General features: G+C 40.6%; 1 protein-coding gene across 35 annotated transcripts in view; it reads right to left on the bottom strand.

The window, feature by feature from the left end:
• The window catches only part of PIP5K1B (phosphatidylinositol-4-phosphate 5-kinase type 1 beta), a 221,687-nt gene that overhangs the window by 16,220 nt on the left and 179,821 nt on the right, over positions 1-25,646 (bottom strand). For 29 of the 35 annotated variants that reach the window (XM_065550492.1, XM_065550483.1, XM_065550503.1 and 26 more), the window contains 2 exons: positions 23,880-24,035; positions 22,468-22,612 (listed from right to left, as the gene is read on the bottom strand). In XM_065550492.1, coding sequence (XP_065406564.1) covers positions 22,468-22,612; positions 23,880-24,035 — 301 coding nt within the window. Of the gene's footprint in view, positions 1-20,811; positions 21,760-22,467; positions 22,613-23,879; positions 24,036-25,646 lie in introns of those variants that run through there. The other 6 variants (XM_065550497.1, XM_065550510.1, XM_065550496.1 and 3 more) reach the window with 3 other exon arrangements.

The raw sequence follows: 25,646 nt of genomic DNA, 5'->3' as shown, positions 1-25,646 counted from the left end.
ATGTAGATGCACTGTCTTCACCTGACAAGGTGCCCATCACCTACACATAGCAAGGAAGGACAATGGTTTCCATGTTATAGTCCCACCATGCAACAGGAGATGGGTATAAGGCAGCAGTTGAGGGAAAAAGAAAAACAGAAGGTGGGAGAAGACAAAGAGAAGCTACTCTTAATGGTCACAATCTAGTCACCCAGCCATGAACTTTCTATGAATAGGGCCCTACCAAATTCACAGCCATGAAAAACACACCATGGACCATGACATTTGCTCTTTTGTGTGCTTTTACCCTATACTATACAGATTTCATGGGGGAAACCAGCATTTCTCAAACTGGGGGTCCTGACCCAAAAGGGATTTGCAGGGGGTTCCAAAGTTATTTTAGGGGGTTGCGGTATTGCCACCCTTACTTCTGCACTGCCTTCAAAGCTGGGCGGACCGAAAGCGGCAACTCTTGGCTGAGCGCCCAGCTCTGAAGGAGGTGCCCTACCAGTAAGGGTGGCAACATCATACTATTCCATCCTTACTTCTGTGCTGCTGCTGGTGGCAGCTCTGCCTTCAGAGCTGGGCAGCCGGCCTGCAGCCACCGCTCTTCAGCTGCCCAGCACCGCTGTCAGCAGCAGCAGCGCAGAAATAAGGGTAGCAGTACCGCAACCTCCTCCCCCTTCAATAACCTTGCAACCCCCCTGCAACTCCATTCGGGGTCAGGACCCCTACAGTTACACCATGAAATTCCAGATTTAAATAGACTGAAATCATGAAATTTATGATTTCAAAAATCCAATGTCTGTGAAATTGATCAAAGTGAACTGTGAATTTGGTAGGGCCCTAACTATGAGGCAACAGTAGAGAGAGTAGGGGAGAGAAAGAAAGACATGGGAAAGATATATGTAAGAGGGAAGAGTAAAAAACCCAATGATAAGATAAATCATTGGTTTGGGAGTTAAGACCCCAAGGCAGTGGTCCCCAACCTTTTTTGTCTGGCGGGTGCCAGACGACGAGCCACAGAGGACCGTGGCGGTGGACAAGCATCCGCCGAAATGCCGCCGACAAGCAGCAACGTCAATATGCGTCGCCGCCGAAATGCCGCCGACAAGCAGCATCATCCAGAGGCGTTGCCGCTGAAATGCCACCAAAAATCGGCGGCATTTCGGCAGCGACGCCTCTGGATGCTGCTGCTTGTCGGTGGCATTTCGGCTGATGCTTGTCCGCCAGCCAGTATGCGGGCGCACTTAGATGCCCAAGCAGGCGCCATGACACCCATGGGCACCACTTTGGGGACCCCTGCCCCAAGGGAAAGAAGGCATCATAGGAGAAAAAGGAAGAGGAATGAGACAATAGGAAGTGCGTGAGCCAGCACATTTCTTCCTGTAATTGAACTCCCTACATGTATCTATGTGGACAGCAAGCTGCCTCTTGCTTTTGTGACTATCATTTCAAATGGTCACAGGCCATCCCTTTAGCAGCCATTCATAAAAAGGTGACAGTCTCCAGCACAGAGCTGTTTATTAGATGGGGACTTCCTCTGGTGGTCATAAGATTTCAGTTGATCAGGTCCCATGCTGCAGGGGAACCTCACTGTTGTGTGGAGGGATAGCAACAAGGAAATCACCACCCTTTCTTTCTTGCTTGCTTTCTTTCTATAGAAGATGGGGTAGAAAGTAAAAGCTCAACTACAAATCCTTGAAAAAGGCATGCTCAGAGCTACCTGGTGAACCAGACAATGCAAAACCCAAGATAAAGGCTGTCTCAAATACTGTGGAAAAAGCTGCAGTGTGTCAATGGGCTGGCCATGTTACAAGAACTAGAGAAACTGGATTATGTGTGTGATAAAGTGGAGTACAATGGACTTCAATGGTAGGGACAATAGTAACCAACACCAGAAAAGTTGTTGTCAGAAGTCTTTGCAGCACTGATAAAATGTCACCTTTGTCCCTGGACAGGGATGGTCAGGTGCACTCACATTTCATAGGCAGCTCTTCATTTTGCAGTAAACAGAAAAAGGTTATGATGATGCCAAAAAGAGTAACACAGGAACCTGTAGTATCCTTGTGGCAGAACAGAGCTTCTTTTTAATCTACCTTGAAGTTCAGTAACTGGAAAATTACAGAAAATGTAACTGATACTATAAGAAAATGTTAGCTTTTACAGATTGAAAAAAAAAAATCAGTACTTTATAATTTATAATTAATGGAGATATCCCATCTCCTAGAACTGGAATGGACCTTGAAAGGTCATCGAGTCCAGTCCCCTGCCTTCACTAGCAGGACCAAGTACTGATTTTGCCCCAGATCCCCAAGTGGCCCCCTCAAGGATTGAACTCACAACCCCGGGTTTAGCAGGCCAATGCTCAAACCACTGAGCTATCCCTCCCCCCCACTTTACAAACTTGGAACAGCAGGTAGAAGCTCCCCTTTATTTATATACCTGAGAAGTTTGTGTCTTATTTTTAGGTGAAGCATCTGGTTTGGAATCATTGCTGGAAAGGGCATGTGAACAAGGACTGTCAGTACTGGGAAGCTAATCTGTAAAGTGAGTAAAGGAGAAAGTGGAAATTCTGAGTCACCAGCACATTAGTTTGCATTTGGAACCCATGCTGGTGCCAGAATGCAGGCTATAGCCTTTGCCAAGAGCCAAGTTCTGCCACACATTAAGCTGCAGTTTAATGTTTATTGATAATACTGTAATGTCACTTCAGTAATACACTGTCTGCAGCAAACTAACACAGAAATACAAAAGAACATACTGCCTGCGCCAATAAGGCTCCTCAGTTGGAAATCAGTCTGATGGCAGAAACCAGTCATTTAGGTTTATTAAAATTGTTTTCTTCATTGTGTTATGACAATTTCTAGAACAGTAGGAGAGACCATGCAATAGGCTGAAGCTATGTTTAAAGCTAGGCCTACTCTGGTTGTCTTTTCCTTTTAGAGGTATATGATGAGAATCAAACAGGCCTTTCCTTATTGTTTGCTGAGCAACTGGATCCAACTTTGAGAGGTGCTGTAATCTGCCATTGTGTTATAGCATGGAGAACAGCTAAACGCCCTCGCTCCTCCTCAGCATAATCTGGTAAATTCACTCAAGTGAACAGACTCCATTTTTATCTGCTCCTCAGCTAGAACAGATGTTGCTTGAGAAAGTAAAACCTTTACCTACTTAGATGAATTGTAGAAACCCTGCCATGGACATGAGATGCAACAAGTATGTTGATTTTGTCCTGGTTAAGGATTACTCACATAAATCAGGGTTGCGGGATTGGGCACAAAGTTACTGATAGAATAATCAAAACTAAGCTAAACCTATGGTAAATATGTAACAGCACAACTCTTACATGCTTAAATACTGCTCCTAGCTTTCTAACAAATGAGGGTAACAATGTCAGACTAGGTCAAAAAACTGATTGCACAAAAATCTGGCAAACCTATTTGAGGGGGAGGGTGGAAATCAGCAGACTGAAAATCTCAAACCTTCCTAAATTTGAACACAGACGTTTTTACTCTTCAACAAAATCTCCTGTCTTTATTTACTTATTTTTATTGAATTGTACTGGTCATTTAAAAGGTCCCAAAATTGAAAATTCTGGAAAACACTAGTTATAGAAAAGATATGGCATTGAAAATGCAAGCTTCCCTATGCTGCTCTGTCAATAAGCTTTGACTCTGGTCTACCTGTAGGAGTAATGGGATCATTTAGTCTCCACATCAATTCGATATATGCCTCCGCAGAACTCCAGCAAGTGTGCCAATTAGCAGGACAGGCATAAATAGATTTTTTTGGGGGGGATATGGACATATCTTGTAGGAACTGAATTGAAACTATCAACTGCTTTCATATAGGCCAAATTAATGTCACAGTTTCTTCAGTATAAGGTGTGGCTCTGGTGTATTGTAGTGTTACTATCATCTAACACAGATGAACATTATACTCATTACTCGAGTATCTCACAATATTTACCCCTATGCATCAGCACCTAGAATAGCTGCACACTGACAACTTTCCCATAAACATGAGGGTTCTCATGATAGAATATTAAGCTTCTCTGAGGCAGCCTACAGCACATCAACCCTGGATATAAAGTTTTCAAATGCAGTGCTTACAGAAGGAGGGCAGAAAACAGCCTTGTTTCACAATGGCTAAGTAAAGTAGTGGCTACATGGGCAGTAAAACAGATGTCCTAACAAATGAGCTTTTAAAAGCTGTGGAAAATGCATCCAAATACATGTACATATTTGCACAGAGACAACTCACTCTTTATGGACCTATTTGGTATGACTGAATAATTAGTCTAATACAGGGGTGGGCAACCTGAGCTTGAGAAGGAGCCAGAATTTACCAATGTACAATGCCAAAGAGCTACAGTTATACGTCAACAGCCCTGCATCAGCTCCGCCCTGGCTCCCAGCGCCTCCCGCCCACTGGCAGCCCCGCCGATCAGCACCTCCTCCTCCCTTCTGATCAGTTGTTTTGTGGCATGCAGGATGCTCGGAGGGGGAGGAGTGAGGGCATGGCAGGCTCGGGGGAGGTGGCAGGAAGGGGTGGAGTGGGGACAGGGCTGTGACAGAGCCAGGAGTTGAGCAGTGAGCACCCTCCGGCACATTGGAAAGTTGGCGCCTGTAGCTCCAGCCCAGGAGTCGGTGCCTATACAAGGAGCCGCATATTAACTTCTGAAGAGCCGCATGTGGCTCCGGAGCCACAGGTTGGCCACCCCTGGTCTAATATATGTCAGCAGTGGCATCACTGCTGAAGCCCAACACTGCTTTTTGGTCTATAAAAAAGGAACAAATTGTATTATAAGGAAACTATCAATGATATTTTATTTGCACTGCACTCACTATTAAGTACCAAAGATACAGCTACAGAAAAACAATAAGCGGGACTAACTTTTTTAATGCTGGCTTTGCAGTGAAGTAGATTGACAGGAAAGTTCTTTTGTGCTCCCAGATCGAAGCTAATTGCAAACCATAACTTATGAATCAGTAAACATCATGGAAGCAGGAGAGCCAATCCATGAAGATGACCGAGTCAATACTTTTATGCAGCTTCCATGGTAAATCATAACAACAGTTGGCATACATTTTCAGCACAATAGGGCTGAAAACAAGAGACCAGCATTTAAAAGCCCACTCAGTGTTTTATTCCCAGCTACAGAAGGTGTTGCAAGTGGGCAGCATGTATAGCTTCTGGGAGGCTGGATCTTGATTCAGTTTCGCATCTGACCAAAAAAACCTCCAGCTCAATGGTAATGACTAGGTCCAGCTGGAGAGAATGTAATCCTTTCTACAGAAGCCAATCAGAGTGAGTTTTTAAGTCATTCGCTCATTGAGTTTAGATGGAGGAACCAGTCTATCACATGACAGAAGCCCTCTTCTCCTTCGCTAGTTTATACTCTGGCTGTAAGAGGCCATTAGATATGGACCAGCCTTTTAAACCTCAAAATTATTGTCTGTCTCTTTCACTTGGCTTTGTCTTACCCACTGGTCACATCTTTCATTATGTTAAAAGACCTTCCAAAACTACTGAACTATAATTTTTACATAAAAACTTTTGTTGGTAGTTTTTGCAACCTTGGTGGTTTATTACTTGTTACTGAGGATCTCTAGTTAGAATAGATGACTTATGACAAAACAAACTGTCAGTTTTTGCCACAGATGTTGGATTCTTATTTGATATCTTTAGCTGTTGTTGATTCATCTATTTGCCTCCTTGTATCTACATGGGCAGATGGTCTACCAAATATTTCTTTTGGGAACCAGAAAATTCTTCTTACTCAATTAGGGACAGGGCCGGTGCTTCCACTAGGCGACCCTAGGTGGTCGCCTAGGGCAGCAGGATTTGGGGGCGGCATTTTGCCGCCCTCGGCGGAAATTGGTCGGTGGGGGGGTTCCTTCCGCTCCGGGTCTTCGGCAGAAATTCAGCAGCGGGTCCTTCACTCACTCCGGGACCCGCTGCCAAAGTGCCCCGAAGACGCAGAGCGGAAGGACCCCCGCCGCCGAATGCTCAGAGGAGGAGCGCTGCCGCTAGGGCGGCAAAAACCCTGGTGCAGCTCCTGATTAGGGATTTTTAATTTTTTTATTTTTGCTGTTCATTCACTGAGAGATTTAACAGTACAAAGTATGCAGAAGTTATATCAAAACCTAAATATTTGCCTCTAGTTTCTAACATCACCAAAGATAATATTTTAATGTGTCAATACAAGGAATAGTTTCATAAGAATCATAGAAATGTAGGACTGGAATGGACTACAACAGGTCATCTAGTCCACATCCCACCTATCCAAGGCAGGATCAAGTATACCTAGACTATCCCTGACAGGTGGTTTGTATAACCTATTCTTAAAAATCTCCAGTGACAGGGATTCCACAACCTCCCTTGGTAACCTAGTCCAGCACTTAACTATCCTTATAGTTAGAAAGTTTTTCCTGATTTCTAACCTACCTCTCCTTTGATGCAGATTAAGCTGGTTACTTCTTGTCCTACTTTCTGTGGACATGGAGAACAATTGATCACCATCCTTTTTGTAACAGCCCTTCACGTATTTGAAGACTTGTCAGGTTCAACCTCAATCTTCTTTTCTCAAGAATAAACATGACCTCATAGGCCAGGTTTTCAAAACTTATTTTTGTTGCTCTCCTCTGGACTTTCTCCAATTTGTCCACATCCTTTTAAAAGTGTAGTGTCCAAATCAGCACACAATACTCCAGAGGAGGCCTCACCAGTGCCAAGTAAAGTGGAACAATTTCCTCCCATGTTTTACATATGATACCCCTGTTAATACCCCCTAAAATGATATTAGCCTTCTTTGCAACTGCATCGCATTGTTAATTCATATTCAATTTGTGATCCACTATAACCCCCAGATATTTTCTGCAGTACTACTGCATAGCCAGTTATTCTCCATTTTGTACGTGTGCATTTGATTTTTCCTCCTTAAGTGTAGTACTTTGCTGCAATATCATAATATCAATTTCTGGCACCACAACGCCTGCCCAGGCTATGCTTAGAGAAACAGCTCAGACTGGCTTTGTCATGTAAATTTCCTTGGTTAGAGTACATTCAGAATTCTTTACATACTCTAGGCCTCTCAAAATTGAAAATGATTAGACTTATTTTAAAAACATGAAATCCCTAATCAAGTTGAGATTAGAGGATATTAATAAACAATTAGACATGGCATTTATTTCCATTACAAATGTGTCTCCTTGGTTCCCCCTAGTTAAAAAGAACCCAGGGTATGCAAGTTATTTAGACAGTTTGTCCAATAACAAGTTAAGGAGCTCTCAGTTTTCAATTTATGCAGTCAGATTACTTAGGGTATGTCTACATTTAAACACACACACACAAAACCCTGTAGCAGCAAATTTCAGAGCCCAGATCAACTGACTTGGGTTCACGGGGCTTATGTTCTGAGGCTTAAAATAGGAGGGTAGACCTTCCCACTTGGGGTGGAGCCCAGGCTCTGAAAACTGGCGAGGGGGGAGAGTCTCAGAGCCTGGGCTTCAGCCTGAGTGGCAACACCTACACTGCTATTTTTAGCCCCATAGCCCAAACCCTGCTAAACCCCTGAGTCAGTTCACCGGGGCTCTGAGACTTGCCAACCGTGGTTCCATCTCCCCTTCCCCCAGTGGAGACATACCCTTAGAAGGCTGATGTACTGACATCAAGAAACATAACCACCTCTGTCCATGCGGCTCTGAGCAGGTAGAAGACCTATCCAATTATTTATTTTGTTGTAATCTGTACTGCCACTTGAGGTCAAAATGGCTTTCCATGGTTTTGTCCTTTTTCTATGACTTCTCAGAAAACAGAGTATTTATTAGGAAATTACATATCTGATCAACGCGATTGTCCTATTGCCCTATTTGCATGGTCAGCCAATAAAATAAGGAAAAGGCAAGTGGCATGGTGCATATATATGGCTTAATCACTTTATGGTCTTTCGACATTTGTATTTATATTATTTTAATATTCTAAAATTTTGGATTTAGTTTTAAGCTTTACAGTAATATATTTTGTTTTTGGTAATTGGTCTCCGGCTAAGTCACTGATAATAAACTTGACCTGCTTGTAGTACTTTGCACTTGCCTATATTGAGTTTCATCTGGTTGATTTCAAACCAATTTTCCAATTTGTCAAGGTTGTGTTGAATTCTAATTCTGTCCTCCAAAGTGCTAGCAACCCCTTCCAGGTTGGTGTCACCCACACATTTTGTGAACACTCTCCACTCCATTATCCAATTCATTAATGAAAATACTTAATAGTATTGGATCCAGGACAAACCCCTGCAGAACCCCACTAGATTGGTCTTCCTAGTTTGACAGGAAACTATTGATAATTATTTCTGAGTAGCTCAGTAGAGCAGTACCATAAACTCACAAGCCAACTAATGCAAGATTTATAGCAAAGACACATACATTATTAAACATCCTCTAATGTCTCATTGAGTAAAAAAAAAAAGAGTACGTTTAAATGGTACAGAACTCTCTAAATGAAGAAAAAAACTGGATTTATTTTCTGAAAGCCCAAATCAATCCTTGGTCTCAGCAGTAAACCGTAATTTCAAATCTTGTATCTGAATTCATGAGTGAGTCAATATTCCTTCTGCTGTCAAAGTACCTCATGAAACAACCCAAACTTCAATAAAGAAAACTTCAAATTAAATTCTTCCTAGATTGTAAACTCTTCAGGGAAGTGACCATCTTTTGCTATGCATATGTGCAGTGCCTAATTCAAGGAGATATTTGGGCTACTGCAATAAATGTAATACAAATCGAACTGAGGCATTGTTAGTTAAGATTACTTAGAATGCATATTTAAAAAGACTTGTCTACTTAGTATTCAGAGACAAACAACCTTTCAGATAACTGGTGTAGGACCAGTGCAATAATGAGACAGATTTCTGTCCGTGTTCCCCCCCTGCCCTAAAATTTAGCCACTAATATTACATTAAAACGATGCTAAGGTTAGTGATGATATCATTGGACAGAAGGAATTCTACGCTTTCCAACGGCATAAATAATATTATTGTAATGTATGTGACTCAGAAAATATCAGGCTTTAAAACTGTCAAAAACTTACATTGGCCTTTTGGTCTAGCAGTACTTTTGTGATACTGCTCCAACTCTGTATACCTCAAATCCTGGCTTACAACAGTATAATTTTCAATCCTGCTATCACATTTTCTTATTTTGTATAATACTTTAGTACAAGGTTTCCTACTACTGAACCCTGTCACCAATCCTTAGTTTCAGTAAAATATTTATCCTCAAGAGGAACAGGTAATTGATATATTCTGGTGACATCATTTGTTTCATACTGTAGGCATAAAACATTTTATACATGGTGCATCAAAATTGAGAAATGTGTTAATTACTGCAGCTGGAACCCTTTTCTAAAAAAGAAAGATAGCACAGCCTTTCAAATGTGCAAAGCTTTGCAGACAAGATGAAATACTGCCTCAACCAACTTTCCAACCATTCAAACAAATTACTGCCTACTCTTTTGAATCTTAAATTAGTAATTGAACCGAAACTGGCATGTGTATCAGTACTGCTCCAAAAAAACTATATACAGTAAATGCACAAAATCTCTTAATGCAACTCTTAAAATCATCAAAAGCCTGGACGTGCAAAAGTTCAAGTTTCCATAGTGATGTCTACATACCTGCACACCATATAGGTTTTAAGGTACACATTCTATTATGCAGTAACAGATTAAGCCATGTATTTAACCGGAAAAACACTACTACTAAATATATGCATAAGCAACAGATTTTACATTGTATTCGAATTTTTTGCATTTAGTTTTCCCAAGAGTTTCATAAATGGAATGTTTCCCGCGATTAATACTAGCAATTAAATGGTCCCAATTAAGTTTAGCAGGTCACACAGAAGTGAACGGGGTTAAAGTGGAATGAGGTCCCATCTCTGTTGTTGGTCTCATTTTGCTGAATACAAGTCAATGTTACAGTCCCGTCCCCCCCCCCCACTTTTTTTTTTTTTTTTTTTTTTTTTTTTAAGCGTAGTTAGAAATTTCTTACAATGGAAAGCTATTTTAACTCCCTCCCACCTTGGAGGAGGGGAGAGAGAGGGAACAAAACAGTTGAGTAGATTTTGCAAACTCTCCCATCTGCTCGCAAATATATTCATTTTCACAAGAAGTCCAGGCATAAAATGTTTCAGACCAAAACCTTAATGTTTCAGCAAGTTTTAACAGTATAAAAACAAGGAGGAGGATACAATATAAAGTGTTTTGCAACCTGAATTATAGTAATTATCATCAGTGATGTCTATGTTCTATAGAAACACAATATTAGTGTTTCTCTCTGGTTACCTTACTTTCTTCAAGCTATGGTATAAAAACTATAGAGAACAGAACAGTCAAAAAAAACATATATAGATGAAATCTTATCTGATAGAAGTGGAGTAAGTTTTACTGTTTAACCTAACACCCATACAGAACTCACAAGGACAGATTATGCAATTGAATGAATTCATTACATGTGGCACAAGTCACAGAAGGAGATGTTGCTTTTTATTTAGAAAGTGGCTTTTTGACAAAAGGTACATGTTTCATTATAAAGTTCTTATGAGATGTATTGATTAGTTACTTTTAAATTAAACCTCACAAACAAGTCCTGAAGATATTTCCTTTGTGTTCTCATTGTTTTAAAAGAGAATGCCACAGCCTTTGCCTATGGATCTTGCAATTTTTGTGTAATTTTATGAACTTTTTAGTACACAGGCATGACAGAGGGATAGACTGAAAGCAAAAACAGTAGGCAGAAGGGGAAGAGAACCACAGGGAAACAGAGGAAAAGAGCAATAGAGAAAGCTAGAACAAAGGAGCAGACAGGAAAAATAGGGAGAAGAAAAGAAGCAATTGAAAAAACACAGCTAAGAGGCAGCAAACAGGAGAGAAACGAAGAAAAATGGAGAAAACCCATCCTACAGACACACCAGCTTGCATCCTTCAGAAAGAAGGGCTAGCCTAGGAAAGTACAGCAAGAAGTAGGAATTTTCTATGAACAGAAAAACTAAAGAGGAGACAGAACATGCAACATTTCTTCCAGTATTAATATACTTCCAGGAACTGCGCCAGGGTTTTTGGTGCCCTAGGCAGGGGTCCTTCCGCGCTCCCGGTTGTTGTCGGCAATTCTGTGGGGGGGGAGGGGGGAGAAGGTGTCCTTCCACACTCCTGGTCTTCAGGGCACTTCGGTGGCGGGTCCCGGAGCAAGTGAAGAACCCGCCGCAGAATTGCCGCCGAAGACCCGGAGCGCAGAAGGACCTCCCGCCGCCGAATTGCCGCCAATGGCGGCAAAATGCCGCCCCCCCCCAAATCCTGGTGCCCTAGGCGACCCATCCTAGGTCGCCTAAATGGAAGTGCCAGCCCTGCATACTTCATATTACATGAAGTTCTCAGCACACTCTGGTTATAGAAATCCAGTTCTTTACTCCTTTACAATCATAAAATATCCTGCTATATTTTATTGCTGGGCCCCCAAGCTACCATTTACAATATTTCAGTAGGTGGCACTGGACTTCCATAAAGACCATGACCTGACTGAGCTCTTTGCAGGTTTAAAAACAGAAAATGAGTTCAGGTCCTTTTACACAATCATGGCAACTGATACTGCACTTGACCATTTTGGATATAATTATGTGTTTTTAAATTTTTGCTGTGTGAAGAAGTTTTAACACTCTGCTTTAGCAAATAGAGAAACAAATATTGCAGTCACTTCTGTTACATAAACAATGCACAGGATTACATACAAGCATATACATTTTCTAAGGTAAGGTTGAACCCTTTCAAATAAGGGGACTTAAACTGAGCACACATGTATGTTATTGACTGTAGTCATAAGAACGACCATATTGGGTCAGACCAAAGGTCCATCAAGCCCAGTATCCTGTCCTCTGACAGTGGCCAATGGCAGGTGCCTCAAAGGGAATGAACAGACAGGTTATCAAGTTATCCATGCCCTATCACCCAATCCCAGCTTCTGGTAAACAGAGGCTAGGGACACCATTTCTGCCCGTCCTGGCTAATATCTTCCACGAATCGATCTAGCTCCCTTTTGAACCCTGTTATAGTATTGGCCTTCACAACACCCTCTGGCAAGGAGTTCCAGAGGTTGACAGTGCGTTGCGTGAAAAAATACTTTCTTGTGTTCGTTTTAAACTTGCTACCTATTAATTTCATTTGGTGGCCCCTTGTTCTTGTATTATGAGAAGGAGTAAATAACACTTCCTTATTTACTTTCTCTATACTACTCATGATTTTATCGACCTCTATCATATCCCCCCTTAGTCGTTTCTTTTCCAAGCTGAAAAGTCCCAGTCTTATTAATTTCTCCTCATTCAGAAGCCGTTCTATACCCTTAATCATTTTTGTTGCCCTTTTCTGAACTTTTTCCAATCCCAATATATATTTTTTGAGATGGGATGACCATATCTGCACGCAGTATTCAAGGTTTGGGCGTACCATGGATTTATATAGAGGCAATATGATATTTTCTGTCTTATTATCTATCTTTCTTGATTCCCAACATTCTGTTTGCTTTTTTGACTGCCACTGCACATTGAGTGGATGATTTCAGAGAACTATCCACAATGACTCCAAGATCTTTCTTGAGTGGTAACAGACCCCATCCTTTTATATGTATAGTTAGGATTATGTTTTCCAACGTGCATTACTTTGCATTTATCAACATTAAATTTCATCTGCCATTTTGTTGCCCAGTCAAGCATTAAAACAACCACAGCATCAAAAGAAGACCTACTTGAGAAGGAGAAGAAAGTCTTTGAAGACTTCATAATGGGAGAAATTTTATTTCCTTATGAAATTAGTATTTGGCACTGCTTATCTGGCAAAACCACTTAACTGAGACCCCCTCTTTTGCCCTGACCCCTACCCCAAAACCATGACAACTATCAATTTACAAATAGAAGAAAGCCAAAGGTCATTGACTAAAGTATTTATTACACATTATTTGCCCTGCATTAGTCATCATTTTCCCCCCTCTTGTTTCTGTTTTGTTTGTGAGGCCCTGCTACCCTGGAAATCTCAATTTGGCCATTCCCACCTGCTTCCTGCTGCAGTTATGGCTTCTCTAATTCTCCTCCAGCTATTCAAAGTTTGAAGAATGGCATGCTGAAAGGGGGCAACCCAGTAGTGCTCAGATACAGGTATGCATAATGCTACCGATGTCAGGATTTTATGACTGTTTATAGGTCCCTACTTCACCTCAATGACAAGCCTCTTTGCTGGGCCCTAGTGCATCGACTACCATTTAGTTGTGTGTGTTCTAATCTACAACAAAGCCCAGGATTCTCAAAACCCCATACGTTCACAGTACAGCCTTCGGCTTCAGCAAAGCACTTCTGCATATGCTTAACGTTAAACACACAAGTAATCCCACTGAACCCAGCGGAATCACTGAGGTAGCGGATACCCTCCTTAACACAGACAAAGTTCCTCATTGCCATAGCACATCCGGGTGGTTTGCACTCTCTCTCTCTCTCGAGGGCATGCAGAGTTTCTTTCCTCTAAGAAACTTTTCCCTCCCACTGAAAAATAGTTAAATGCATAGTTGATAAAAACCATTTATGTTTCAATAAATTAAAGCTAATACTCCAAATGAAAATCTTTGTCAAGCAACACCATGCTGTTCAAAATTAATGATTTGTTTTTCAACAGGCAATTAATGGATTCCATTTTCCCCACTGATCCATGAGTATATTCCCTTAACATTAATGGAAGTCATGAACACACACAGATAGATATCTAACTACTAAGCATACATGTAGTATACATTTTATTTAGTAAATATAATACAGGGATTCCTGTCTATATACAAGCAGTTTCCTCATTCTGTACTTTATGCCAAGAGGCTTCCTAAAATACAGATACAGAACATGACAGATTGGAATGATATTAAATAATTTAGCAAAGTAATAGTCTGTTAAATATTTAAGGGCTGAAAATGGGTCATGTTTGTAAACAAATCTTTCAGTTTTAATGTCAAAGCCTGCTTTGGGCTTCCTTTTTATCAAAGAAAGCTCATGGAGTAATGGCTTTGCAATCAAAGCTCCTCATAAATTTAAAACACAAAAATCTGATCTCCCAAAATATCAAAGTACACCTAAAGTATCAATTTCATTTAATCTTTTTCCCACAAGGATTGAGGATTTCCCAATGTGCCATAAAATGTAGGCAAAATATAAAAAAGTGCTGCAGCATAAAGCATGTGTTTATATCCAAAGAAAAGGAGAGCAGCTATGGCGAGGAGGGATTGGTATTTTTGCATCACCTGCCAGCAGGAAGTGCCCCGAATCATCCAAAAGGGCATAGTACAGAGTTGCCACCTTGGAGGTGCAAAACAACAGGACATCCAGGGTGATCCTGAGCCCATAAATCTAGACAGCTGTCAGTGTGTTCCGAGCATCCTTACAGATCTCTTGGGGCAGCTACCTCAAGAAATGGATGATCCTGGGAAAACTTGGACACGTAGCAACCCTCGTGCATTAGCCGTTATTGATCATGATCATTAGGTTTCTTTAAACCAAACAGAAACCATCATGGGCAAGAGGTTTTCTGTCTGTCCTACATACTCTGCCTGAGGGCTGAGCCAGAGCTTAGGGGAGAAATATAATAGTAATTAAAAGCCCTATGGGACTTTGGCTGAAGAAAATCATGTAAGGCTGGGAGGTATGCTGGGTATTAGGCCTGGGTCATCAGCACCTGTGGCATTGTGGCTACGGAGCAAGATCTTCCATTCTGAAACACAAGCTGAGGAGAGGCAGTCATCTAGTAACAGTGGAGGAAGAACTGCTAGCTAGAAGGATCCACTGACTAGACTTCTGTTTTGCTGACAAGCCAGAATTATTTGATTCTGGAGAGACTCTTGCAGTCCTATTGCAATTCTATAGGATCCTGGTGGTATGCACTACATTACAGGCCACACTAAAGACTGAGACAATAATTGCTGAAGATGAACCAGGGGGGAAAAAAGAACAAGTTTATAGGAGAGCATTAAAGTACAGCATAGGAGTTATTAAAAATGTAGGATTTTAGCATAGCAGCAAAAAGTTTGTGAATGTCTATATAGGGAGAACATGATAGATTCATTATCTAATAGCCTTTATTTAAAAATTATTTCAGAGTATTTAGAGTATTTTCTTGGTTTTCATTAAATATAAATGGTTGTTTACTAAGCAAATTGTGTGGTACCACTGGATTGAAAACAAAGGCACTATCTGCTTCCATAAGAGAAGAAGGTTGATCTTGTTAGGGTGCTAAAGTAGCACTCAGGGAATCCTCAGCTATGCCACAGACTTCCTGGGCAAACCAGTAGGGCTGAAGTTTCTAAACCCAACTAGCCATTGATTTCATTGCATGGTTGAATCCCCATAATACGTATGCAAAAGGAGAATGAATTAAAGAAGCCTGTGCCCAAAGTCACAAGGAGGAAAGGAGCTGAAGTCAAAAGACACTGAAACGTGGAGTAGTATATATGGTTGGGATCCTGGGACCAGCACATGGCTGGTATTTCTTACACAACCATGCAAGCCTCAGTGCTTTTGCTTTCATAACAAACTTCCAAAACTATGCATTTCACTGCAAAGGGTTTGGACAAGCATAGTCCAGAAATGACTCAGTCCTACCAGTCTCCATATACATGCAGAAGCGGGCAGGCAAGTATACTTCTAGGAATGAAAGATGTTACCTTGGCCAGAAAAAGATACACACTTGGTAATGTATTTTACATCATGTGCAAAGATAATACCAAGGCAAACATAAGCACATAGTTACAATGCTTAGTTGTTCATTTCTGCACAATCTGTAGCTGTGTGCATGTACTCAAATTAGGGCTGTCAAGCGATTAAAAAAATTAATCGCCAATAATCGCACAGTTAATAAATTACAATTTAAATAGTTTTAGATGTTTTCTAAATTTTCAAATATATTGATTTCAATTACAACACAGAATACAAAGTGCACAGTGCTCACTTTATTTTTATTACAAATATTTGCACTGTAAAAAACAAAAGAAACAGTAATTCAATTCATCTAATACAAGTACAGTAGTGCAATCTCTATCATAAAAGTTGAACTTACAAATGTAGGCTCTAAAGTTTTACATTGTTTTATTTTTGAATGCAGTTATTTTTCGTACATAATTCTACAAGTTCACTCAGTCCTACTTGTTCAGCCAATCGCTCAGACAAACAAGTTTGAGCTCAGTGGTTTGAGCATTGGCCTGCTAAACCCATGGTTGTGAGTTCAATCCTTGAGGGGTCCACCTAGGGATCTGGAGCAAAAATCAGTACTTGGTCCTGCTAGTGAAGGCAGGGGGCTGGACTCGACCTTTCGAGGTCCCTTCCAGTTCTATGAGATAGATATATCTCCAAATTTGCAGGAGATAATGCTTCCCGCTTCTTGTTTACAATGTCACCTGAAAGTGAAAACAGGCGTTCGCATGGCACTGGCGTTGCAAGATATTTACATGGCAGATGTACTAAAGATTCTTATGTCCCTTCATGCTTCACCCACTGTTCCAGAAGACATGCGTCCATGCCGACGACGGGTGCTGATAGATAACAATCCAAAGTAGTGTGGACTGATGCGTGTTCATTTTCATCATCTGAGTCAGATGCTACCAGCAGAAGGTTGATTTCCTTTTTTGGTGGTTCGGGTTCTGTAGTTTCCACATCCAAGTGTTGCCCTTTTAAGGCTTCTGAAAGCATGCTCCATACCTCGTCCCTCTCAAATTTTGGAAGGAACGTCAGATTCTAAAACTTTGGGTCGAGTGCTGTAGCTATCTTTACAAATCTCACATTGGTACCTTCTTTGTGTTTTGTCAAACCTGCAGTGAAAGTGTTCTTAAAATGAGCAAAATGTGCTGGGTCATCATCAGAGACTGCTATAACATGAAACATATGGCAGAATGTGGGTAAAACAGAACAGGAGACATACAATCCTCCCCCAAGGAGTTCAGTCACAAAGTTTAATTAATGCTTTTTTTTAAATGAGCATCATCAGCATGGAAGCATGTCCTCTAGAATGGTGGTCGAAGCATAAAGGGACACACGAATGTTTAGCATATCTGGCACGTAAATATCTTGCAATGCCGGCTACAAAAGTGCCATGCGAATGCCTGTTCTCACTTTCAGGTGACATTGTAAAAAAAGAAGTGGGCACAATATCGCCTGCAAATTTAAACAAACTTGTTTGTCTGAGCGATGGGCTGAACAAGAAGTAGGATTGAGTGGACTTGTAGACTCTAAATTTTCCACATTGTTTTGTTTTTTGAGTGCAGTTATGTAAAAAAAAAAAAAACCTACATTTGTAAGCTGCACTTTCACGATAAAGAGATTGCACTACTGTACTTAGTATTTTTCAATTCACCTCATACAGTGCATTGCTATTTTTACAGTGCAGATATTTGTAATAAAAATATATAAAGTGAGCATGGTCAACTTTGTATTCTGTGTTGTAACTGAAATCAATATATTTTAAAATGTAGAAAAACATCCAAAATATTTAATACATTTAAATTGGTATTCTATTGTTTAATAGTGTGAGTAAAACTGCAATTAATCACGACTAATTTTTTTGAGTTAATTGCGTGAGTTAACTGCGATTGACAGCCTTAACTCAAATCCTTTAATTATTCATTACTGTATTTAACACATCCCCAACCTTATTGCAGGCTGTTCCAAGTTGTGGGGAGGGCAGAGTAATGAAGTCTGCACTTTTATGGGGAATTTTTAGCTGCAGGAGATACTAAAAGTGCAGGTAGTGGCTTTGGCTGTTAAAGATAAACACAGAACGCAAGCAATCTCCCATATGACCTTTTGAGCATTTACAAAATACATTGTATGGAAATTACGTAAGTGTTGTGTCCAAAAATGGTCTTGGAATGAAAACATTTAAGTCTCATTCTGTTTGTAAGTTTTAGCAAAGTTTTGAAACAACAAACAAATCCAATTGGTTCTCTGAGTAGGTGAGCATGGTAATGTTTTGTCTGCACACACCAACCTAAAGCTAACTGCTAGTGAATGTGTCCTAGGTGCAGGTTCTAAACATATATCCAGCAGGCAAAAAACCTATTGATTCTTTATTCATATTCAAGAAAAACTAGCAACTGAAAATTCCAAAATATTTCAACCAAAATAGTTCCACAAAAATTTTGCTTTGGTCAAATGAAATGTTTTGTTCAACCTGAGCTAGATTCACAAAACAGCCAACGGAAGAGGAGGGGGCAGCTCCCTTATAGCACTGAGCCCAGCAGTTATGGTGCTCACCTGGAATGTGAGGCACCCCAGTTCTATTTCCCCCTCTGCCCGATGTGTAGGAGGGATTTGAACAGGGTCCCTCACCTCTCAGGGGAATGCTGTAACTACTGGCCATTGGGGTAGTCGGGGATGGGTGTCTCATTCTCTCCTGTTTAAGTTTTTAAAATCTGTATAAATTAGTCACTGGGGCAGGAGGGCTGGAACCTGGGTCTGCCACCTCCCATGTGACCAAAAGCACCCCTGTATTCACACCCAACATATTGTAATGGTCTTTGTGCAAAATATGAGTTATCATTTAAAAACTAACACCACAATGGTCATCAATACCCTTCTGTCATCAATATCCTTCTGTAACATATGAACAAAATGCAAATCAAGAGTTATGGATAAAGTGAAATTATGACTACACTGTGTTTACCAGACAAATCTGGGGGTGGGAGTAAACCCATTTCTCAAAGACAAATAACAGGCTGACATCTCTAGCCAGTTGTTATCAAAGTTGATGGCAATCACTGGTCAAGTAGCCATTCTTTGGCAGCAAAGGGGAGCAGGAACCAAACAATCTGCATTTTAGCAAACAATGTGGAACCTCTTTCACCATGAGTCTCCAGGTCTCCTTCCTCACAGCTGGAATGAACTTTATCTAGGGATAACCAGCAGGAAAATGGGTCTGGGAGTTTGTTGGGGTCACCCTGCAGGTAGTAACCAAAGCTGCTGGAAGCCAGCGTGTGACTAGTGTGTTGCTGACAGGTTGCTGGGGTCAGAGTTGGTGGACCAGGGCTGCAGCTATACAGACACTCAGGGTGTGACCTGCATACTGTTAGAATGTTTGGCTGTCTGTGAGTGGTCCTGGTTGGGAGCTACAACAGCAAAGCATTGTGAGGCACCCAAGACTGTAGGGCAGGCACAACCTCTCACTGGTCTGGATTGCCTGGGTCTTCCACCTCCCATGTCAATGGCCTGACCACTAGTCGACAGAGCCATTCTAATTCTCTTACTGGCCCAATGAATAATTAATTATTTATATAAGTGCAACAAGAGATTGAGACCTGCCCAGGATATCCCATAGCCCAGTGGCTAGGGCACTCTCCTGACAGTGGGAGACCCAAGTTCAAGTCCCTCCTCCACATCAGGCAGAGGGGAGAACTGAATGAGTGCCCTAACCGCTGGGCTAAAGGTTGAAGGGGAGATGGAGGCAACACATGCTCCCCACCCCATTTTGTGAAAGGTGCTGAAGTCGTGTCTCTGCCGTCCCCCGCAAAATATTGTTCAAAACCATGTGGCAAATTCACTAATAGTTTTGGGTCAACCAAAACTCCATTTTTGGGGCAAATAAACTATTTGCCTGACAATTTTTCCCCTCCTCTACACAGGACTATGCAAAGCAGTATATCGTTATAAGACTGCACAAAAAAGCTTGTACGAATGTACATATGGACAATTGATGCACTAAATTCTGAATGCCTTATGCAATTTTTACTCCTGCAGAGCATTTATTTATGGTAGTAAATATGATTTATGTGGTAAGTTAAATTTATGGGATTGATGAAGCAAAAATGTGGTAAAAAGTGATTAAAATGCTTCCCTCCCCCCTTGCAGATTTACAAAAGAAACCTGCAAACATTTCATACATGTGAGGAAGAAAAATGACATCAGAAAGGAAAGAAAGCAGAGCACCAAATACTAGCAAAATGAAGAGCTAATTCCTTTTCATTCTATGTAAGCATGTATGAAATTCAGAGAATCACAAACAAGCCTATGCTGACCACAGTAATGTAACAAGGAAATCATATGGAAAACAGATATTACTTTAAAAACTTATTTGTAAAGAATCATATATTATAAGAAATATTCATAAAAAGGTGCTTTAATTCTCTAAGGAATACAACATCCCATGAATAAAGGCCTTAAAATAATGATTACATGCGACATAGCAAATGTGTCCTCAGCTGAAAATTGGAATTGCTCTCCCACTAATTTTCTACACCCTTTCTACCTATTTTTAGGCACAACAATTTCTGAGCATGCAAATAATTTATGCACACAAATTTGTGTTTCCTGAGAATGTACTGCAAATGCAAATTGTTTGCTTAACTTTACATACTAAATTAAGTCTGCAAGACAAGTCTGTGTTGATACGACTCTCTTTGAGAAAACAAATTATATAAATAAATAAATAAATAAATAAATAAATAAAAATGCAACCTGAATGCAAATTAGTAGACACAAATCTGACCAAACAGCCTAGAACAGTTGAACTACCAAAGAATGTATGAGCTTCTTAATTTCCTACAGCAACCATTTCTACTAAACACAATAAAAACTTAAAAACCTAAAATTAAATAGTTTTAAATTAAAAAAAAAATTTTTTTCTGCTCTCAGCCACATAACATATCAATATGTGGAATGTTAATTGAAAACACTTTCACTATTAACCTTGAAAATGTTCTCAACATTTTTGTTTGTATCATCTTACTATTAAGTTTGTGAATATGTGGACAAAAGCTTAAAGAGACTGTTGGGTTTGTTTAGGATTTAATATTAAAATAATCATTACAAAATCCAAGAATAGATATGTTTACAGTGAATATTTAGATAGAAATAAAAATAGTTTTTAGTTTGGAATGTTACATTCATTTGTAATATCACAACCCTAACATTGTAATAGTTGTGCTAGCCCATTGGACCTAGAAAATGAAATAGATTAGCAACTCACTGTAGTAACAAACATGAAGCTATTTATTTTCACTGCCAAGCTGAGTGAAATACAAGTAGTCAGGAAAGAGCATGAATGGGTAAATATGTATTAAATCTGAAAGAATTTTTAAAATCTAGCAACCTAAAAGGTATTATTAGTAGAAAAAGGCAGGCACTCTTAAAATATATATTTTAACCTAATAAAACATCATACTGTTATAAACACTAACCTCTTTATATGCAGAGCATAGATATATTATGTTTACATTTGATAAGATTTATTATGGTCGTTTGTCATGTACCAATGTGAATCTTTTCATGATGAAGAGGACTTCAAATCTTCATCATGAAAAATTTCATGATGGTACACCGCTACCTCGATATAACGTGACCCGATATAACACGAATTCGGATACAATGCGGTAAAGCAGTGCTCTGGAGGAGCGGGGCTGCACACTCCAATGGATCAAAGCAAGTTCAATATAATGCGGTTTCACCTATAACGCGGTAAGATTTTTTGGCTCCCGAGGACAGCGTTATATCGAGGTAGAGTTGTATATGGCAAAGATGAATTAAAAACAAAACAAAACAACCCCCTCTCCCCCAAATCTCCACCATAGCTAATTCGAAGCCCAGTTGAAACAGGAGGAGGGTTGGTGTCAGATTGGTGGCTGACCATGAAAACTCACCATAAACTGACACTACGAGTCCTCAGATGAATCAAGAAAATGAAGAGGTATTCTAGAAACGACACACAGTGCTCCAAGTGCTGAGGATAGAGAAGCCAATGCAAGGAGAAGTGGTGGGATGTTATAGGAAGACACGTTAGCATGTGATGTGATAGAGACTGTGGTACTGAACAGAGCACCTTTTAGGGAGAGGACTCAGAGCAACTCCCCTTTTGATGGGGTTAACACAAGGAAGAAGATGGCAACTTCAAATGAAAGGCCAAATTCTCTCCACTATATCATGAAAAACACAAAGGCTGAAGACAGAAGTTTTCTGCTCCAATTCTCACTCCTGTACAAACTCCCCCAGAGGTGCTGCTCCATGTGTTTTCTACAAGCAGGGGAACTGGCATTTTCCAGCTCAGGTCTTTGGGTCTATGTGTTTGTGTGCACAAACCCAGTAATCCAGCAAAACACAGACATGCTATTCCAAAATGCAGATACCTACATGTATCACAGTAATGAAATCACCAGAGGACCACTGCAGTTAAAATATGGGCACACATTAATACTGCTTTGTAGCACGTATGCCTGTTTGGAGGGCATTTTTACAAGGAAGCAGAATTTGGCCCAAACTGGTCCCATCAAAAAATAAACTAATGATCGTAGTAGGTTTCCATTATAAATCATGCAAATAGATTATTTTCCAAGCAAGAACGTGTAAAATAGCTCCCAGGGTTAAGATATTTTCCTACATGATATGATATCTGTGACATATTTTCTGTAACTTAAATTAAACAAATCATTACCTGCTGGAATAAAGCAGAGTTCCATCACGTTGATATTGTTCATCTACATACAAAGAAGAAGAAGAAATAGTGGTTGCTAAGGAAGCTGCTTCAAATAGAGATGGAGTGCTTGGCACTAAATCCGGACGGTGCCGTGAGCCTAATACTGCATAGGAGAAAATACACGTTTTACTGTATATTCATTTTTAAAACTCATTTCTAATACAACTACCAGGGAAGTTATTGTTACTCCTGGGGAAATTCTGCACCCAAATAATTTAAAATCATGTGCATGATATTTTAAAATTCTGCATATTTTATTTGTCAAAATAACAATCAACAGTTTCAATTATTTTGGTAATTTATTTCAAAATACCTGTCAGCAAGTATGTCTAACAGTACAGACAACGAAAAAGATTCAGGAAATGTTTTTTGAAAAATAGTTTCCTTACTAGGCATTTTAATACAGAACTTTAAGTAATAATTCATTTAAACTTCAATACAGAAATATTTCCTGCACCCCTCAGAAACAGTGCAAAGGCTTGGGGGAGTCAGGGGTAATGGAGGAGCTGAGGGAGAGCGAAGTAATTGCTGGGAAGAAGCCTGGGAGTGAACTTGGAAGGTTGTTGGGTGCAGGAAGTATGGAACAGTTTTTTTTTGGTGGGGTGCTGGGGGGGGGGGGGGGGGAAGGATTGTTAGTGAGTTGGGGAGCCTCCCCCATGCAGATCCTGGCTGACCCCCAGCCTCTCCCATTCAGTCAGACACATCTGCCCCTGCCCCCATGTGTCCAGCACCCCCACTCCCATTCAGTCCTGGCTCAGTGCTGTCCCTCCACTAGCTCCTGTGCTCACACCCCAGTCTGTCCCCCCACTAGCCCTTCTGAACCCCAGTCTATGTGCCTCTCTCTGTCCATCCCCCCAATATCCTGTGCCTCCTCAACTGGCCCTGCAGGCAAGGCACTATGAGGAAGGCAGCCACTGCCCCTCCTTCGCCCCCTCCCCAGCTGGCTGCCCTCTCTTTTGGTGCCACAACAGCCCCTGGTGGGCAAAAGGTGTAATTGCAGCATCTCCCCAGCAGAATCTATTTTCTGCAAGGTGGCATGGAGGTCTGCAGGGGACATGAATTCTGCATGTGCACAGCAGCATAGAATTCCCCCAGGCTTATTATATTATATTCTATCAGTAGCTAAACAACACACATGCATACGGTATAACAATACTAATTTTCCAGAAGCAATCCAACACATTTAACAGATGACATTAATAGTTAATGGGGTCTAGTCAGTGATGCAGACACACTTCCACACCCCTGTAAGCCTCTTTAAAACCCAAGAACATGCTTATGCAGCTAGCCAAGACATTTATTATAATCTAGGTTCTCTATTTTGAACAACTGTGGCACTGATACCCAGGTTAGCCATTCCCAAATATTACCTTCTTCATCAAGGCTGGAAAAGCTCTGTCCTTCAGTAAGCATGTCATGCTTTTCATCCTTCCATTCTTGGCTAACAGCAGACACGATTTCTTGTGATGTTGCCTTTAGGGCTGCAATGGAACTGCATCGTCTCTTGGAAGGAGAGGACTTTAGAGCTGCATTAAGAAAAGAGTGCAATGAACAAAGCTGGTGAATTATAATGTTTTACTCATCTTTCACAGAGTGCATATAGTTTTACTAACTACAAACCCCTTTCTAATGCAGATCAAGAATAAATCTAGATAAAAACATTTTAACATATACCAGTTTTATTCTACAGAGTCCATATTAGACATTGTCTCTCAAAGTCTCAATTGAGTTTTTGTGGTCTTCGGGCAAAAAAGGCTACAAATGGGATCTGCCTGTTAATTGTTTTGACATTTCCTACACTGCAAGTCATAACTTGAGTATCTGCCTGTAAAAGTCAGAGAAAAAGAACAGAATGCAGGATAATGAAAGGAAGGAAGAAGAGAAACATTGATTGAGTAAGCAAAAAATAATCAAGGCTTTCGGCATTATCTGAGGATTAGGGACAACCTAAGATTGTTTATAGCCTGAGGACATAACTGCTATACTGTGAAAATATTTATCCTGCCTTATGATTTCCACTGTAGTTATGTACATCAATATATGTTTTGGATAAAACAAACATTTCCAAAATATTACTGACTGATATATTTGCTAATAATGTTATGCAGCTGATTCATGAACATTCCTGATAGTTTATAATGCTGAGCAGGACTTGCCTTGAATACACTGACATACTAGACAAACAGAGGATCAGATCCTCTCCACTATTACTCCCCAAAATTTGGTCCTTTGTCAATGCAATTTCCTCTCCTAAAAGGAGGTCAACCATTTCTGTTTGTGTGTTTAGTTCCCAAATGCATTAGAGCTCCTAGACACTGCCTGCAGCAACTCGCACAGAAAGAGTTTTGGAACAAGATAGATACCAGAAGAACCAACTGCATACAGCTAAAAAGCTGTGACACTCTTGGAATGAGGAATCAGATGCACAGAAACTCAGCACCAAAGACCCAGAGCTAATCCAGAACCCCTAGAGAGGATGCTATAGGCAATGGCTATGCTAACGCTGAACTGGCCTATGCCTAACACGGCCTTTTAAACAGACTAAAAATAGCGATCATCAGGGACCAGGTAAACTCTTGTTCTGGGCATTGAACACTGGGGTGTGATATTGTAAAGCATATAGACAGATTTGTGGTTAAGGCGCTGGAATAAGACTGCTTTCCTACTATGTAAACAAGTTTTTCTTCCTACTGTGATCTCCCTGCATTGCAAAATGAACTATGGGACTCAAACCTCCATGTACCCCTCAATGGTGAGCAACAGAATTCAGTCCGTCCCATCTCATGACGGCTAACACATTTCCTTCCAAGGACCTTGACTGAAAAGGCCCCCTAATCTCCCATCCATTTCCCAAGCCATCCTCCCAAAATGAGCTACTGACATTGCTAGAGGTCCAAAGCACTATGTTCATACAAATAAATAATAATCACCGAAGTCTTCTAGGAGTCTTACTTCTTCACACAGGATGCCACAAGACCAAGTGCCAGAAAGAAGCTTCCTATAGATGGTGAGGTTGCTGCCTTTACAATGCTTACAGCCTCCGCTACCCTGAAAGCTCAGGGTTGAAACTGATCCTCATCTATAGGGAACTTTGCACTGCCATTAGGATTGCTGGGATGGCCAGTTGACAGCATTCC

This window comes from Chrysemys picta, chromosome 6 (genome assembly GCF_011386835.1).
Source record: "Chrysemys picta bellii isolate R12L10 chromosome 6, ASM1138683v2, whole genome shotgun sequence".
NCBI lineage: Eukaryota > Metazoa > Chordata > Testudines > Emydidae > Chrysemys > Chrysemys picta.
The sequence above is the reverse complement of the archived record's forward strand: the minus strand, read 5'-3'. Positions and strand labels throughout refer to the sequence as shown.